The 17,646-nt window shown below is 56.4% G+C and overlaps 4 protein-coding genes across 4 annotated transcripts; 1 reads left to right on the forward strand and 3 right to left on the reverse strand.

The window, feature by feature from the left end:
• Nucleotides 1-234: 234 nt before the first annotated feature.
• VDBG_09017 (amino-acid permease inda1) lies at nt 235-2,252 on the reverse strand (the record flags this gene model as incomplete). The annotated part of the gene is made up of 4 exons (XM_003000476.1): nt 235-669; nt 725-1,603; nt 1,662-1,957; nt 2,063-2,252. The coding sequence occupies 4 exons, from the start codon at nt 2,250-2,252 to the stop codon at nt 280-282; spliced, it is 1,755 nt and encodes a 584-aa protein (XP_003000522.1).
• Nucleotides 2,253-9,818: 7,566 nt separating this feature from the next.
• Nucleotides 9,819-11,390, reverse strand: VDBG_09018 (anhydro-N-acetylmuramic acid kinase; the record flags this gene model as incomplete). Its single annotated transcript, XM_003000477.1, has 2 exons — nt 9,819-11,054; nt 11,256-11,390. The coding sequence occupies 2 exons, from the start codon at nt 11,388-11,390 to the stop codon at nt 9,819-9,821; spliced, it is 1,371 nt and encodes a 456-aa protein (XP_003000523.1).
• A 1,005-nt stretch (nt 11,391-12,395) lies between these two features.
• On the forward strand, nt 12,396-14,118 carry VDBG_09019 (plastidic glucose transporter 4; the record flags this gene model as incomplete). The annotated part of the gene is made up of 3 exons (XM_003000478.1): nt 12,396-12,679; nt 12,741-13,849; nt 13,910-14,118. The coding sequence occupies 3 exons, from the start codon at nt 12,396-12,398 to the stop codon at nt 14,116-14,118; spliced, it is 1,602 nt and encodes a 533-aa protein (XP_003000524.1).
• Nucleotides 14,119-14,613: 495 nt separating this feature from the next.
• VDBG_09020 (conserved hypothetical protein) lies at nt 14,614-16,689 on the reverse strand (the record flags this gene model as incomplete). The annotated part of the gene is made up of 4 exons (XM_003000479.1): nt 14,614-15,549; nt 15,613-16,030; nt 16,100-16,517; nt 16,644-16,689. The coding sequence occupies 4 exons, from the start codon at nt 16,687-16,689 to the stop codon at nt 14,614-14,616; spliced, it is 1,818 nt and encodes a 605-aa protein (XP_003000525.1).
• Between the last annotated feature and the right edge of the window lie 957 nt (nt 16,690-17,646).

Raw genomic sequence — 17,646 nt, forward strand, 5'->3', positions numbered from 1 at the left:
CAGAGACAGCAACTTGGGTACTAAGGAATGAGATCGTGCAACAAGCAGACACGTAGAAGCAGGTAACAGACTATGACAGTAGGACGCAGGTGTAGACAGTGTCTAAACATGTATATGTATATGGTATCTTGTAGCAACGAATGGCAGCATGCCTTTCCAGATGAGCCGCGCATGCCGCTCACGAGGCTGACAGCCCTATTAAACTGGTCCGACATCTGCGCAGTGAGATATGTACCTCCTCCGCGTAACACCCTTGGTATCAAAGAAAAGAACACGCGCTTAGAAGACGCGAGTGAGAGCACGACGCCAAGCAGGCATGGCGGCGACACGGGCACGGTGGGCGTTGATCTCCTCCCAGTTGTGCTCACGGAGACCAGCATCGAGATCGATCTGGTCAATGGTGAGCCAGCCAGTGCGCTTCCAGAAGTAACCACAGGCCCAGAAGACGAGGACGACGGGAATGGCAAGGCAGGACATGAAGAAGTCCTCCGCAGTACCGGGGCCGGACTGGCCGTAGGGCATAATGGCAACGAAGATCTGGGCAATGAGGATGACAGCGCAGAGAGTGAGACCCATGTAAGAGCCGTAGACACCACCAGCGGCGTGGAAGGGGATCTGATCGAGCGAGCGACCCTGCCTCTTCCAGGCAGTGCGGAAGCGGATGTGGCACTGGACAATGTTAGCGTCGGGATCAGATAATTGAATGGCGGGAGGCGAAACGTACCAGGCAGATGGAGCCCCAGGTGAAGAGAGCGGCCAGGGCGGAAAGAGCAAGGAGCCAGTCAAAGACAACGGAGCCGTGGGCGCCGAGGACAATATAGGCGAGGCCGCCCCAGGCGAGGAGGAAGAGGACGGACACGAGGGGACGGCCAGACTTGTCGACGTAGGTGAAGATCTTGGGGGCGTAACCGGTGTGAGCGAGCGCGGACAGGGTACGCGAGCCGCCGTAGACGCAAGAAACACCAATAGAGACGACAGAGATGCAGATAACAAGGTTCATGAACGTGTCGTAACCCTTAAGGCCGGCATCCTTTGCGGCTAGGACGAAGGGAGAAGTGCCCTCAGCGTAGGGGTTCTTGGCATTGAGAAGACGCTCGTCGCGCGACGACACGAGGAGACCGACGAGGGTGAGACCGACGATGTAGAAGAGGGTAATACGCCAGAAGACCTGCTTGACGGCACCAGGAAGAGCTCGGGCAGGGTTCTCCGACTCGGCGGCGGCGAGACCGACAAGCTCGGAGCCAGCGTAGGAGAAGGCGGCAGTGACGAAAACGGAGCAGAAGCCCTTGAAGCCGTTCTGGAACGCACCAGGGTCGCGCCAGTAGATGTCGCCGTGGTACTCGTCAAACTTGTAGCCCTTAGGGCCACCACCGCAGATGAGAACGATAGCGACGATCATGAAGATGATAATGGCGGCGAGCTTGAAGCAAGAGCTCCAAAACTCCTCCTCGGCGTAACCCAGAGTGCCAAAGATGTTGACGATGATGATGACAACCCAGAAAAGAGTAATCCAGACAGCGTCGCTAACCTCCTTGTTCCAGTACTTAACGGTGAAAGAGCAGACAGTGAGTTCGAGGGGCAGGACGATCAACCATTGGAAGACCTGGCGTAGTACGTTAGTCAAGAGGTATCATCAGACGGTTGAAGCACAAAGAACTTACGTAGTTCCAGCCCATGGCGAAACCCCAAGAAGGGTCGATGAAGCGGGTAGACAGAGTGTAGAAACCACCAGAGACAGGGTACATAACAGCGAGCTCGCCAAGGGCGTGGATGACGTTGAAGATCATGACACCAGCGATGGAGAAGCAGATGAGGACAGAACCGGGACCGCCCTTGACAAAGGCGCTACCGGAGCCGACGAAGAAACCAGCACCGATGGAACCACCGATGGCAATCATGTGCAAGTGGCGGGTCTTCATGGAGCGATCGAGCTCGACGTCGCCGGTACCGAAGTCACCTAAACATTGTGTCAGTCGGGGTCCGAAATCTCAGAAAGCGGACGGCGGGAGCGTAGGCGGTGTGAGAAAAGCGGCCCGAGGCCGGCGGACAGGTCGGTACATACGGCGAGTGAAGGAGCGGAGGTTGAGACCGTTACGGGTCATGAAGTCCTGCTCACGGAAATCCTTGGGGACGTTGCCGTCGCCGGCGTAAGGGCGGTTGCTCTCGAGCTTGTCGGCATCGAGACCCATGGGGTCATCGACGGTGGGGGGCGCGGCCGTGGCCACGCCGAGGGCGGTCTCCTTCATCGACATTGTTGCGCTCAGTCGGTGTAGAGCTTGGGGTTGGTCAGTTGGTGAGGGTTGAAAGAAGGAATGTACCTCAGGGCCGAAGAAGGGAGGACAGAGCTGGGCTGAAGGGAAAAAGAACAGAGGTGACGAGAGAGGCGGAAGGGCAGTCTTTTATGAAAGTGCAGGTGCGAACATCCGTCCGCTCTTGCTGCTGCCGCGACTCCTGGTACTGCTGGTGCTGCTCCCGCTCCTGGTCTTGGGTCTTGGGACTGGGTCGAAGACCGGGGGGGGGCAGCCGAAGGCAAGAACACGCCGGGAAGGTACAGTGCAACAATGGGAACTGCTTCGTCGCTGGCTGCGTCCGGCCGCCTTCCATGCATGGAAGGATTCCAGTGTCGCCGTATCAGGGGCGTGGCGCTGATTGGCTCACTAGAGGGTCCTCACCCTGGCTCCCCTTATCCCCCAGGTGCCCCCGACCCACCCAAACACAGCACCAAGAGCACCTTACTTAGTGGGTCCTCGAGCCAGTGGTGACTTGTCTACTTTGCCATCTGGGCTGGGCAGAACACCCACTCGGTCCTGCTTCCTGCGGGAGGGGCAGCTGCGACGGCAAGCGAGCGGTGCCCCAACATCAACCCTGCATTGGCAGGTGCTCCTTCCCATCCCGGCACCGGCTCGAGACTTGGCTCGTCCTCGTATCCCTGTCGCCCAAGCCCTCGAGAAGGGTCCGGCCCCAGCTCGATCGATCCACCCGACAACAACGGCAGGCGCAGAGTCGCGCAGCCTGGGCCCCACAGCCTGTATGCCTAGGAGCTGCTTTCCAGAAAGGGCAGGTGCGAGTGCGGTCGAAATTGGCTGGAGCTGCCGCCAAGTGATTAGCTGCCACACGGCCCACCACCAACCAGCACCTGCTTCCGGAGTCTTGGCTACCTACCTACCTATCCACCCAGGCCACCGTACCAACACCACCCACTTGCTCTGGCTTGCTCTTGCTCCCTCCTGCCTCTCACGCCCCCCTCCCCTTTCAACTGCCACAGAACTCCTCGTCAGTCCGTAGTCCACCCTGACTCTGACTGCCTTGCAGTCGCCCGGCCCTCTGCCGCGAAGCGAAGTTTGATTGGCCAGACGTGGAGGGGCATGCTTTCCCCACGCAGATAACGGAGCCGCCTATCGCTCATGGGACGGCTATTGATTCGTTTAGGCTTGCTGATGCCAAGGCTGGGATTGAGCACCTGTGCGACTCTATGCCCCAGTTTCCAATCTCTGGCAAGCCTCAGCGACTCGTCGAGTGCTCGTTTGCGCACATCGCCATCGGTGCATCTCTGGTATCATTCGCCATTCATACTGAACTGATTTACCTTCCCCCCCCCCTCCTCCCTCAGGCACCCCTCACTTTGGCGTCAGGTCGTCGCTCCCCCTCAGCCGATCCTATCCTATCTTAGCAGCTAGGGTAGATATCCCAAACCAGATACCTAGCATAGTAGGTGGTGCCTTGCAACGCCCATGGGCTTGGTGCTGCTTCTCTTTCTGCCTCCGCCCATGCTGATCTTTGCGAAAGTGACACTGGTAGGTTCAGGCAGGTGTGCCAAACAACGCATGCTCACGGCTGCTGGCATGCATTCCGCATTCCTCAGGCCCCAACCTACCCACAGCACGCCGAAACGGTCATGAGGAGTGCTGTGCTGTGCTGCAGGCTTACGGGGGCTCTCATTCCCATGGTCATCTCGTCTCGTCCGCGTCCTCGTCCTCTCATTTTTCGTGCATGAATGATGCTGCATTCGGGAGGATGCAAGGCCAAGCAAACCATCTCAAGCCTGTTGCCACTCGCGCATCCTGCAGACTACTCAGTTATCAGCCGTCTGTTGTGCGTTTGCAGCCACCCGAGCTTGGCTTTTTTTTCTTGACTTTTCCATGTGGACGGAGGGCCAAGCTGCTCATCACGGACCCAAGTTTCCCTAGTGACGAGTGTGTGCGTCCTACCGGCCGGTACCCGCGTATCGTGACAAGAACTGATTGCCGTCGGGCGATGTGGTAGGATTTGCCTCTTGGGGATGCTTTCTCTGCCTGGACGACCCTCCAACAGTTCGGCTCCTTCGGGGAGGAGGCTTTTTCGCCCCTGCTGATTGTGTGCCATTGCCTCTATCATCAGGTTGTGCATCATCCCAGGCAAGCCCCTAGCAGCCTTGTCACATCAGTTCTCCCCCTTCGCCCTTTCCGCTGCTATGCCTCTCCCACCCTGGCAACCCCTACCTTTTTTGTTCGATGCGGGTTCCATGTGCGAGACGATCTTCCCAAGTGCATAACGGCTTGCCACCACAGAACCACAAGCCTGATGCGGTCGCGATGGGTTTTGCGTCTTGTTCGGTCATACTCATTGCCCCAATCTTTTCGCATCCGGCCCCATTCATTCGTCCCCAGACTCTCCAGTCAACCAGGTCCTACCTTATTCCTCCGCACGATCCATTCCTCGTTATTCTTACGGAATCGCGTGGTGGTCTAAAATGCGGAGTGCGTATTGCGTGGTCATGAAAACAGCTGAAACCGTGCGAGACAGGTCTCGCGATGACCAACCTTACGTACAATATGACAGGGACCCGAAGGCATCATTGGCCCGACCCCAGACCCGCGGGCTCTCCCGCCCTGGTAGCGGTGGCGTCGATTCGTGCGTGCCTCGTACTTCGAGACCACTCTGATTATTGTCCGCTTGTGACCTTCGAAAACAAACCACGGCCATTGATTGATCGACGAAACTTGTCCGTCCGAGTAGGCAAGGGGGAGAGTGGTCAAGGTGGTGCACAAGGCGGCCCAGCCTCGCCCAGCTGACAATCGAAGGCTTCTTGTCTTTGACACACACTCACGCACACACACAAAGATGAGCACAAACCATCCCTGACCTCGTCAGCCCTGGCGGGGCACCGCATGGAGTCTCGGGGAGCGCGCGGGTCGATAAACTTCATTCGCAAACTTCCCGAAGCATGTGAGATAGACGCGTTCTCAACGTCGCTCATCGCCAGAGCCGCCTGTGACTGGAGTCGCACCTGGCCAGGATAGGAGATTGCTCGAGTGCCGCGACGCGCCCGCTGAGGCCCAGAATCAATCCTCGGGCCCGGCACGGCGGGCGGCGACAGGAATAGCTCCCAGGGCCTGCACCGGAGCAGGAGTCAGACTGCAGGAAGAGCGGCCAGGTTCCCTCTCTTCTCGTGTTGGCCATCGTGCCGAACACAGGCAGGTAGGTGAGTGCTTCAATAAGGTTTCAATTGACGGGTCATCCATGCACGCATCGCCTGGCCCTCTCTCTCATCCTGCCTTAGGGTGGTCCTTCGAAGCCTAGTTTGGCGCGCGCCAGCGACGGCGCGGGCGCTATTTCGATTCTTGGAATTCGAGGTTGGCGGCGACACTCGAGAACAGCAGGTGCTTGGCGACTGGCGCCGCATCGTCAAAGGCAGATGAGCCGCGCTGTCGTCGCTATGGGCCATGGTGAGCATATGCCATCTCACCTTGGCGCCCCCCCCCCCCCTCGATCGTTCGTAGGGCACCAGAGGATCGCTGGGGGTCTTGCCACAGCCAAGACACCTTGCCTCCTTCCGTTTGCGACTCACGACCCCGTAATTGGCGTTTGGTCCCGAAGCGGAAGAGGGGGGTTGCGCGATGGCCTGTTCGGGCTCAATCTCCGAGAGCAGGGAGGGGGGGATCAGTGCTGGCGCGTCTCGGGCCGTGTCTCTATCTTGCGCACTGGGGGGGAAAGATACCTTGGTGTTTCGCGACTGCATTGCGATTCGTGCTTCTGTACTCTGTGACTGTCACTTGATGACCGGTGCTGACGCTGACAGGGCTGAAAAGTTCCTTTTCCTCGCTATACTGTGCCCCTCCAGCTTGGCCCATGACTGGGTCATAATAATCGAGACCTGGCGATGAAGACAGCCCTGGGAAGAGGGCGATGAGGTGATACTGCATGAACCGGGCAAACGTTGCGCACGTCGATTGGAACTCTAGATAAGCTTGATGGCATCGTGTGGTTGGCTGGGCAAAGTTTTTCGAACGGTGTCGCCGATGCTGGTCGGTCAATGTTATGACTCTTGGGCTTTTTCTGACTGTTGGTACTGCCTCAAACGTCGGCTTTTTCCTCGACGACGCGAGTTCCTCGACGCTTCCGCTGAGCTTCAGCTCCTTCGACACGGCGGTTCGGGAGGCGAGATACAGTGCTGAGGATTCGCGCCGCACGCCGCTACTGGCCCTAAGATTGAATAGCACCACGACCATTCGTCGACGACATGGCTTCCCCACATCGTCAGGCTTCTCGAAGGCTTCCAACCGTGCGCCGCCCGCAGGCCTACAGATCCACCCGAGGTTCCTTCTTGTTAGCGGCCGCTGGCTCATGTTGTGGTGGTGTTCTGAACAAATCGTTTGATATTGGTGTTGGCGTTGGCGCCGCTCCCTCACACGTTCCTCTCACGGTCAGATAGCTCCTCCCATCTGAGGACACCGTCTCAACTCAGCGACGCCACTGGCAGTCGATGGGCTCTCTTTCGTCCGACTTGGTGCCCTCCATGATCCCGACTGCTTGGAGGCTTTCTTTTCCTTGCCGCCCTTAAGCCTCCTGCTGCCGATCGGCTGGCAGCGGCCCATGCATTCCGTCTGGCCATGTCCTCCCTCCATCACCGCCACCAGAGACAATGCGGCCGGCGCCCGACGAATCTTGACAGCAGATCGAGATAGCCACAGGACCAACAAGACAACGGCAGACAACCACAGGTTCGTTCTGTTTGACGCGCCAAGACTCGATTCCGGGGCTAGAGAGGCCGCCGCCTAGTAACCTTCTTTTTTGGATCTGGCACCGCCGTGGGCCTGAATCCGTGACTCGCCCCTGGTCAGCCCCTGTTCTGTCCGGTGTGCTGCCCAAGAGGCAGTTGGTTGGAGCTGAGCCCCTCTCCGAAGTCCGGTTCCCCTTTTGTTCCCCGCCATTGCTCCTCGAGGCGCTATCACGTGTCGTTTCCTGCTGTCAACGATTGCTCTAGCTTCGGTCACGAGCTGAGCCTGAACAACTCGTTTGACCGCGCCGCATCCTCGGACCACAATCATGCCACGTCGTCTTGCCCCTCGTTGCTCAACGAGGGCATTTGATCAGATACATCATCATTGGGCAGAGAAAACGGGCTTCCGCTTTTTGCTTCCTTCGCCGTCCTCTTTTTGGCGCGACCCCAACAATTCCTTTGTCAATCGCCTGTCGCTGAAAACTCCCCCGCTCGTTTCATACATTCGGCTCGCCGGCCTCGTGACTGACTCGCGCCTCAGGAACGCACCTGCCAACTCTCTGCGGTCTAGACTTTCAGGTCATTCGCGCCGCTTGATAACCACACATCATGGCTTGACAAGGCCCTCTTTGACTTGGGTTTTCATGTGTCAACGGCCCCGCGACATCTCAGCACTGAAACTCCGTCTGGGGAAACAAGCTTTTGGCGCAGGCAAATGAGTAACCTCAGTAGCGGCGCAAATCGGGGAACTGAATCGCGCATTATCGATGCTCAAGACAGTTTGCGAGCCAGCCGCGAGCCAGCATTACAAGGGAGACATACTTTGGGAAGCATCATTCTGCGGGCGAGCCACCCTGCGCCCTCTCGAGGCGGACGTGAGAACTGCATTTTGGTTACATCCTTAGTTCGGCAAGGTTGCGGAAATATCCCTCAGGCACGGCCTCGGACGTTGCAGTGACCATTCTCAAAGGTTTACATTAGTTGTATGCTTCAGTCGTACAGGAACAGCATTCCCTAGCAGATAATCTCAACGATAGCCCATGGGCCGAGTCAGAACAGATATCAGGCCTGTTAAGCATTACGCAACAACCGGCTTAAGATGCCGGACTACAGCCCCGCCTGAAGACGATTGTCAGGCGCATCTGCTTGAAAGACGCCATTGCTGCGGTTTCGACTCGTGAACGTGATTGTCGATATGTCGTTTAAGGGGGTATATGTGGGAGATGGCTGTGTGACGGACATTCGTGCGACGAGAACCGAAACATCACCATTCGAACTAGCGCCCGCACAATGTTCCTTCTGCTCAGGATAGAGTCCGAGGAAGAAGAGTTCAGCGGAGGCGCTTCACATGTTGCTGCCTCTCCTCGCAGGTGCGACTCGCTCCGCCAATTCTGGAGAGATCATGGTATAAGGGAGAGAATGAATTTGACAGCTGATGTTCTCGCTATCCGATTGCCTTGAAAGACAATACCAGTAGCAAGGCAAGCACATCAGGTCGCCTAGGGCGTGTGCCATTTGGTCACAAAATGAGTTATAAACCCAGGCAGACGTTACAACTGGGATCATTCGCTTGTGGTTCTTGGCTGCCGATGAGTGTGGTTGATCAGCATAGATTCTACGGCAAATATCAAGGTTTCAACAGATTGTACCACCATGCAGGGAGGTCCAATAACCTTGGCTAAGTGATGCTGGTCAGAATGAGTCGTACACCTGCTTGAGCTGTGGTGTTGCGAATCCAGTAATCGCATGCCTAGTTCAAATAGGATGGCGCCGGTTGGTTCCGTTTGGATACCATACGTTCTGGGCTGCCAGCCTGATATCGAGGATCTTGAGCATCGTCGTAATGCTAGCAGGCCAAGCCAAATTCTGAAATGAGATTTGGCGAGACGTTGGTCTGCGCCACGTTTGTCCGCGGAACAGCCGTCCTCCAGACCCGCACCCTTGAGTGAATTATGTGCGATCGACGCTCGAAAATATGACGGCATCAGAGGCACACTGCTGGCCTACGTGCCAAGCCACAGAATGACTTCATCCTCTTCGTTGTGGGTAACTTTGGCCCCTGACGGCCCGTCAGACAGAGACAATACTATAAGCCGTTTTGATAACGGCCGGCGACTGATATTCTACGTCAGACATAGGTAGCATATTCGATACTGAAAGCTTCGAGTGTACGTTGGTTATTCAAGTCATAAATTGAGCGGCTGTATTTGCGTTGGCTCTTCATCGAGCCAACCAGTGACCTCGTCGTTTAGTTTAGAGGTTCGTACTCAATCGCGTAAATTACTTCCAAGGTATGGTATTATTTAGATTCAATGTAAGTATAAGAGTCGAGGCCAGCGGATATAACAGAGGTAGAACTTCTTAACTTAAGTTCATTTGCACAATAGCATAAAAAAACAATTAGTACTTGAGGAAAACATTCAACTATGTAATGGTATTTAGCATTTCCTGCATCACTGTGGGTCTGCCGCTCATCATTTACCAGCACATGATACGTCAAGTTGGAAGAGTTGCTACTAGCTCTTCTCGCAGTCTTTGACGATTGACTTCAACGTTGGTTCATACGCCGTTACCTTATATTGAAGCTGTAGACTAGTAACAAGTAATCGGACAAAGCTATTACTTACTCTTCTCATCGAACATGATTGATTTGCAGAGGGAATGGCAATCCGAGTTAATAACCTGCTGTCAAATATGAGAAGTAGATAGTTGTCGAAGGCTCTCCTCCTCTGAATTTGAAAGGATCCTCGCCCAGCACTGCTATATAAATTGATACGATACCCGAAGCGAGATAACATGGCCGTAAATGAAGTTATCGCTATCACAGTGTCACAATTCATCACCACTGATTATCAAACACCTTGCCGTCCACCTGGTTAACCATCACAGTTACCCACGGCAGCTCCTCTCGCCCAGCTCCAAACGCCATGCCCTTGCTCATGACCTTGCGATAATTCTCGCCAGGGTTCACCTTTCCCAGAACGTATGGTCTTCTCGTCTCCACACGGTCGGGCACAGGGATGCTCCGCCCGACAATGGCCTCCATGCCCTGCCAGGCAAATGTGACGGCCTCTTTCGCACCCCCAGGGATGCCCGCGTCATCGAGCATGAACATCTTGACACCAGGCAGCTGTTCCTTCATATAGTCCGTAATATTGGGGTTATACGCGCCACCGCCGCACATAAAGACTTCGTCCACCTGGCGCTCACCGGGCTGGTACCGTTGCCAGTGGTCAACAATAGCCTGTGACGTGATCCTCGTGACCGTTGCGACAACGTCATCCGGAGAGAGGCCGAGTGCCTCGGCGTCACGGATCAAATCATCTGCCAGCGTGTCACGGAAGACCTCGCGCCCCGTCGTCTTGGGCGGGTCCCACGAGAAGTACTGTATGGACTTCAGAAAATCATCGACGAGAGGCTGGCATACAGTTCCGCGCTTCCCCATCTCACCGTTGTGGTCATACTCCATCGCGCCCGCCGTGTAATGCCTGACCACAGCGTCAATGAGGGCATTCCCCGGCCCAGTATCAAAGTCAAAGGCGTGCTCGGGTCCCTCGGGTGGGATGAAGCACACGTTGGCGATGCCGCCGATATTCTGACACGCCCGCAGCTTGCTCGGGTGGTGCAGCAGCAGCGCATCGAAGAAGGCGATCAGCGGGGCGCCCTGCCGACCGGCCGACTGATCAGAAACGCGAAAGTCAGTCACGGTAGTGACACCGGTACGGGGCAGCGATAATGCTCCTTCGGCCATGGTAAGAGCCGACCTCGGAACACCATGCTGTGGCATGCTGGCGAGCCAGATGGTCTGCCCATGAGAGCCGATGGCGTCGAGCGACTTCAAGTCGACGTTGTTGTCCTCGCAAAACTTCTCGGCCGCCACGGCAAACACCTCGCCGAGTAGAACGTTGACTTCGGATAGTTCCGAGGCGGATGTGCGATCGTGCTTGATTATGTTGAGCACGCGCTTTTTGATAATGGGATCCATGGGCGTCTCGCCATATTTCAGAAGGGAGAAGTGCATGGGTGAATCTGGCGTCTCCTGATGGAATCGACAGAGCGCGCAGTCGATGCCGTCCTATACAGCTTGTCAGTGCTATTCTATTGCGTAGGGCTGAATTGATGCGAGATCCAGCGGTCCAGCAGCCAACAGCAAGGGTGTGGTATTCTCCGCTTGTCGTGGGGTGCCAAGAGCGTCTCTAGGGGCGCTCGGAAACAAAAATCAATGAGCCGATCTTAGTGCCAAATGAAACGTGACGATCAGAGATCGGAGACTCACCATGGAGGTTCCGCTATTCATTCCCAGAACAGTCAGGTCCAAGGGCTGGCCTTCAGCCTTGTCGTGGCTGTCAGCGACTATATGCCCGTTCGCATGGCCACTGGTATGTCCATGCCCATTCGTCGCTCCAGGCATGATGAGAGGCAGAAGTGCAAATGTCAAAGATGCATTGGCGTATCCATGGGAGTGCCTTGAGATCGTCATCCGACAGGCTGTCTTGCAGGAAGGGCAGTCCTATATACTTTGGCCACCCGGACTTCGGAGTTCAGATGTCTGTCAGACATCGGAAACAGAACCAGCCCCCGAAGTGTTTCCCCGCAGCTGTCATAACCGTAGCGCGAAAGGATCCGCTGTGCCACATTCTCACCACTACATCCAGGGCCGATTCTGGCGGTTGTTTGGACGAGTCGGAGGATGCAAGCGGAACCGCGTGCATGACCACACCACCGTCGCCGAGTCTCAATCCAAGCAAATGGAGGCCGAAGATGCGGCAAAGCGGCTACAAGCTTAAGAGGATAATAGACCACTCAATTGCACAGCTTCAGCAGCTGTCAATCGTCGCTTAACCGTCTAACCGGATGCGTGCTTCCACTGACTCGTTGGGAAAACCCTTTGACAGGTGACAAAGGGAGAAATTTGTCCCAAGCACCAGGCACGCGGTGGAGCCTATGGTCCGGGAAAAAACAGTCTGGAGACGACACATGGCGGGGAATGCTGCGGAGTGGTGGAGGAACAACAGACATCAAGTACATGACGACACCACATTGAAGCACCTTACCACCGTTGGGGTTCAGTTTCAGTATCCCACGACATCCGATGGCACAGGGGCTGGCATCAGCAACGCACATCAGGCGAGGCAGGGTGTTGACCAGGTAGGTGAGCGTAAGCCAAGGCCCGGCAGGGCCCAACAGACGCCCGAGCACACACCATTAGAGGACAAACCGGCCTGGAATGTATATGAGGGCGCTGCCAGACGATCTGAGAGTGTGAAAAACTCTACATCTCCAGGCATCTGCTCATCGACCTGGTTTCTTATCTCACGACAATACTGGTCATTGGTCCTCTTGCCTGTCACCTTTTCCTCACTCCTCAATCCTGCTCAAACCTGTGGCTTGAGCTTTGCCCGAGCTCCCCGCAACTATGGGCTACACAACGTGGTGGAAGCGGCTGTCGCCGAGACAGCTGAATATTGCTATCCAGACCTTTTCGGTTATCAGCATCTTCTTTGAAGGCTATGACCAGGGCGTCATGGGTGGCGTCAATGCCTCACCCCGGTACGTCGAGGAGGTAGGCATTGGACTTCCAGATGGTACTGTCACGGATACGCTTCACCAAGGCGGCATTGTCTCCGTATACTACCTGGGATGCATCGCGGGGTGTTTCGCTGGTGGTTGGCTTGCCGATGGCATCGGCCGTATCAACGGGTATGCCTGTAGTGACAGACTCCGTTCCGCTGCAAGAAAGTCACTGCTGACAGGCTCTCAGTCTCTTCATCGGTTGCATTTTCGCCATGATCGGCGGTGCTCTGCAGGCGGCTGCTCAGTCTAGCGACTTCATGATTGTCGCTCGCGTCATCACGGGCATCGGCACGGGTGCCCTCACGGGCATCACCCCCGTCATGGTGTCCGAGACGTCAACGGCGGAGCACCGCGGCGGCTTTCTGGGCTACGTCTTCATTGCTAATTATCTCGGTATCTCAGTAGCCTACTGGCTCTCCTTTGGCCTCGCCTTTATCGACGGCGGGTACTCGGACGTCCGATGGCGGTTCCAGTTGGCCTTTCAATGTCTTCCAGCGTCGCTGCTCTTTCTGGGCATCAAGATGTTGCCTGACACGCCCCGGTTCCTCGCTTCTGTCGGCAGATACGATGAGGCCCGCGAGGTCATCGAACACGTTCGCGGCAGTTTCGGCCCCGTGGTCGAACGCGAATTCCTCGAGATCAGGACTGTTGCCGAGGAGAGCACCAAGAGCTCACCTATCGAGTTCATCAAGATCCTGTTCGGCCGCGGACCTAAGCCAGGATACAACCTTGGACAGCGTGCCTGGCTCTGCCTGTTCCTCCAGATCATGGCCTCCTGGACGGGCATCACAGCTGTGACCGCCTACTCGCCCGTTCTCCTGTCGCAGGCTGGCTACACCGAGCTGACGCAAAACGGACTGGCTGGTGGCCTCAACACGGTCGGTATCGTGGGCACAATTATCAGCGCCCAGATTGTCGATCGCCTGGGCCGAAGGACCTGCCTCATGGGCGGCGCTCTTGCTCTCTTTGCCGTGAACCTCATTGCCGGTTCCCTCTATGAGGGCTCGCGGGCTCATCCCGATCGAGCGTCCCAGTTCGCTCCAGTCGCGGTAGCCATGCTCTTTCTCTTCAACCTCTCGTACGCCGCGACGTGGGGCACGATTGCATTCTTGATTCCCACGGAAATTTGGTCTTCGGATTTGCGCGCCCAAGGCAACGGATTCGGCATCACGGGTTGGGCCATCGGTGTTGGTATGACCACGCTGGTGAATCCGATCATGTTTGACGTCTTGGAGAACCGGACATACTTCTTGTTCGCCGGTCTTAACCTGCTCTGGGTCCCCGTCATCTTCCTCTGTAAGTGAGCCCCCTCACCTAGCCCTGCGCTTCTCGCTGACCAGATATGCTGCTTCCCAGTCTACCCTGAAACAACCGGACGCTCACTGGAATCAATCGATGCTCTCTTCGCAGCCAACAGCATCTTCAACACGAACATGGAGCGCAGCTACGTGGCCCACGGCGATGTATTGGCTGAGCGAGTCAATCATGATAACCAAGTGGCGTCGGCAAGCGATAGTGGATCCAAGCCAGGACCTCCCGAGTCGGCCGAGAAGCTGCAGGTTTGATGGAAGAGGGCTAAGCGCGGAACAAAGAACGACAGAAAACTGCAAGGCGCAAGATAAAAGTTCGGAGGCGACCATCCTAAAAGGCGCCCAAAAACGAGTCATTGGATAGGCTGCGAAGCCCCGGAACAATAGTGTGTGATACCCTAGTAAAAGCGACGGTGGCTTCGCGACCCTGCGTGGACACCCGCTTCGAGCCTTTGTTGCCACAAACATTTTCCCGTGGCAATGCAACTGCATGTCTGCAAGGCTTGCGTCGTGATTCAGTCTGCAGTAAGGTTTCCTTGTCAATAATGCGTTGAAAGCCCTCAGCGAAAGCCTGTCCGACATGTAATGGTGCGGCTCAGGTGGCATCTTGTTTTGCTGGTATCCTCATGTCGGCCCGGTCTTGCTGGCAATCACAGCACGGCGCGCTGTGAAGGGGGGCGTCGCACGGCTGCGCCGTGGCTGACTAGTGCCGAGTCTGAACGATATAGCTCTACAGGAATTTCGCTTGTATTAACCAGGGTCCCCAAAGAACGGGAACTGGCTCTGGTACATGTTGAACGACCAGTCCCAATTTTGCAAAAGCTCGTCGGGGATCTGGAATTGAGGGGAGATCCCGTTGGGGCCAATCGGCGGGTTCTCGGTGCTTGCCGATGCCATAGGTAGCACCTCATGAGGTATCGGCTGACCCGCAACCATCTGACGTCGAGAGACCATGTACGCGTCAATGCGTTCCACTTGTTCGCGAAGCCTGCGTCCGGCCCCAGCGCGCTGGTGATGGAACGATTCGAGGCTCTCGAGGAGGTCAGCCATGGACAGGAGCAGATCACGGACGCGCTGGTACGAGCTCTCAGACATGGGGCCCTCCATGACGGATCCTAAGATGTTGCCGATGCCTCCGATATGATAGATGAGTGGCGTGCTGATAGCTCTCTGGAAGGCTTTTGGTACCTGGTGAAAGATACCCAAGACATCGCTGGCGATGGAGCACTTCTGGTCGAGGTCGACATTCTGCTCTAGGGAGAGAAGAGCCATACGAAGCAGGGCGAGCGTGGCCTGGATGTTTGCGGCTTGGAAACCAAAGATGTCGTGTTCCAGTTGACCTGTAGCCGCGCGAAGGTCCTTAAAGCTGGATGGCAGGTGAGTGTACATGACGGTGATCTGGTCGTTGATCTGCTTGATTGTCTCGGCTGTATCAGGGGCCCGCCCGGCAGCAAAGAGGTTGAAGCGTGACGACCGAGTCCGTAGCTTGCAGATGGCATGCTCAAGGATACGGTAGAGATCTGTCGTGAAGTTCCAACCAAGTATCCACGGCTGACTCTGGCGCGGCACACCAGGTTCAGGCTGGTCGCCGCTGGGGTAAGCAACTCGGGCATGCGCCTCCTGGAAGTGGATGCAGCCATCCCACACGATAGAAGTGAAGATGTCCAGGGTGTAGATGGACCAGTACTGCACATGATTAGCAGTCGATCATACTACACATGCAGGAGAAAGTCTTTGTCAATTTCATACCAAGCGTCGACGTTCCTCAAGTTCCACAGGTGACAGACCAGGGGGCCAGGTTGCCTCGTCATGCCACTGCCACGTCGCCGTCATGGTGAAATAGTGACCGATGTACATGCGCATGGCATCGATCTTGCCGTCCTGAATGCTTGCGATTGCGAGCAAGGCACAGGCGCGAAGAAAGTCAAAGTCCTGCGAATGGAGCAAATCGCCTGGTAGAGTGTCCTGGGCTGCGGAGAGGAACGTCTCAGGCGGCATGGTGAGGAGTTCCTGAGAGTGACTGCCGAGAGAGACAAGGGCCCCGTCACGCACCCGAGCCGAGGCGAGCGCGCAGGCGGCCATGATCGAGCAAAAGAAACCGCGGTTGTGGACTTGCTCGTCGGCTGAGAGCCTGCGGTCAACATTCGGGCGGTCGAAGAGAGGAAAGCTGCACCAGTTGGTTAGGATGAAGTCCAGCCTCGAGCCGGACGGTTGGACGAGATGAGTGGCAACTCACATGGGATACACCGTCTCAAAGTAGACGGCCAGCAATTTTCTTACGAGAGGCGACGATGCGTGAGCGAACGCTTTCCAGGCAGGACTCAGCGAAGCGTCCTTCCTGTCGCGAGACACAGTGCCGTTCAGCAATGAAGCGGACACGGGTGGAAGTGGGAGCGGTCGCACAGCTCCTCCATTCGGGTGGCCATTCAGGGTGCCATAGCGGCCAGGCTGCAATACAGGCTCTGTCGTCGAGTTGGCCGGCGAGGGCGTCGCGGCGTGCGCGAGGCAGCCAGCTCGATTGGCAGCGGCTGCTTTACCCCTCTTCAGCGGACGCGAAGATTCACACTCGATATCAAAGTCGGCGCAGTTCTGACAGCGATGAGGATCGCTTTGGCTGGCGCGACACTTGATCCTGCGATGATGGCAGTAGTCGCCTATGGCGGGTATGTTAGCCAGGTCATGGTCGACGCGTCTTTCAACCCGGTGCGACTGCCGGTGGCGACATGTCACGACAACACGACCATGAGGGGCCTGAAGGGAGTGTCCGGTCAGTCACTCACATGCTTTCGAGACCCGCAGCAGACGCCGAGGACGCGACTCAGACATGGTCACTGCTGTCGATGTGCGTGGCGGGCAAGACTGGAAACGTCGAGCAAGGATACATTGATGCGGTCAAGCCCAGATCGCGCTTCAACTGGCCGTATCAATGGCTGGCAACGATACGAACTGCGATGGCAGATGGCGAGAAGGGCTCCGACGAGGTTGGTGAAGGAGACTGTGGCCGACGAACCGCGAGCTGGGGATACAAAGGATCGAATCGTCCAGATTGGGGTGGGTGGGGTTTCATCCATGGAAGCTATGTGACCCAACATGCAGGTTTGGGCGGGGTTCGGACACCCACTTAGTAAGCCAAGAAGTGTCCTTCTCGTAGCAGCGGCTGCCTACGATGCAGCTTAGGTAGGCATTTTCCCCCTGTGGCCTGATCATGGAGCAGAAGGGCCCCAAACGATATTGTCTCTTTTCTCTCTTTCTGACCTCTAGATGACCGTATCTTGGGCTTGGCGCATCGAATACGGCACACCATCGGATTCCCAGTCGACGAGACTCAAGAGGGGGGGGGGTGCTTACCTGAGCTGACTTTGCCATGGGCCATCCTTCCAGGGGCCCAGATTCGACCCGGTTAGCTCGACACTCGTGCTTTCACGCACCTCTACCTTCTACACGATGACCACAATGGCTTTGGCCCAACTTGCAGTCGGCCTGGAGTGTCTCGACTGTCATGAACCAGGATCAACCTACTCCCAAGGACGGCTGGGTGAACCAAGCGTCTATTTGGAATCATCGGTATTCTTCGAGCTACCTGTTCGTCAAGCTGCATGCACCCAGTTATCACCTGTGTTCAAAACACAAACAAAACTTCAATTACTATCTCGTGTATCACAACGTCCCTTCGTTGGACGTCGGTCACCGCCGCCACAGACCACCTTGATTACGTCCCCCGATATCACCGCCCGCACCAAGATAAAGCACCCGTTAATGAAGGAATTGGCGCAGTAGATAGCC

The sequence above is a fragment of the Verticillium alfalfae genome, genomic scaffold (assembly GCF_000150825.1).
Source record: "Verticillium alfalfae VaMs.102 supercont1.14 genomic scaffold, whole genome shotgun sequence".
Lineage (NCBI taxonomy): Eukaryota > Fungi > Ascomycota > Sordariomycetes > Glomerellales > Plectosphaerellaceae > Verticillium > Verticillium alfalfae.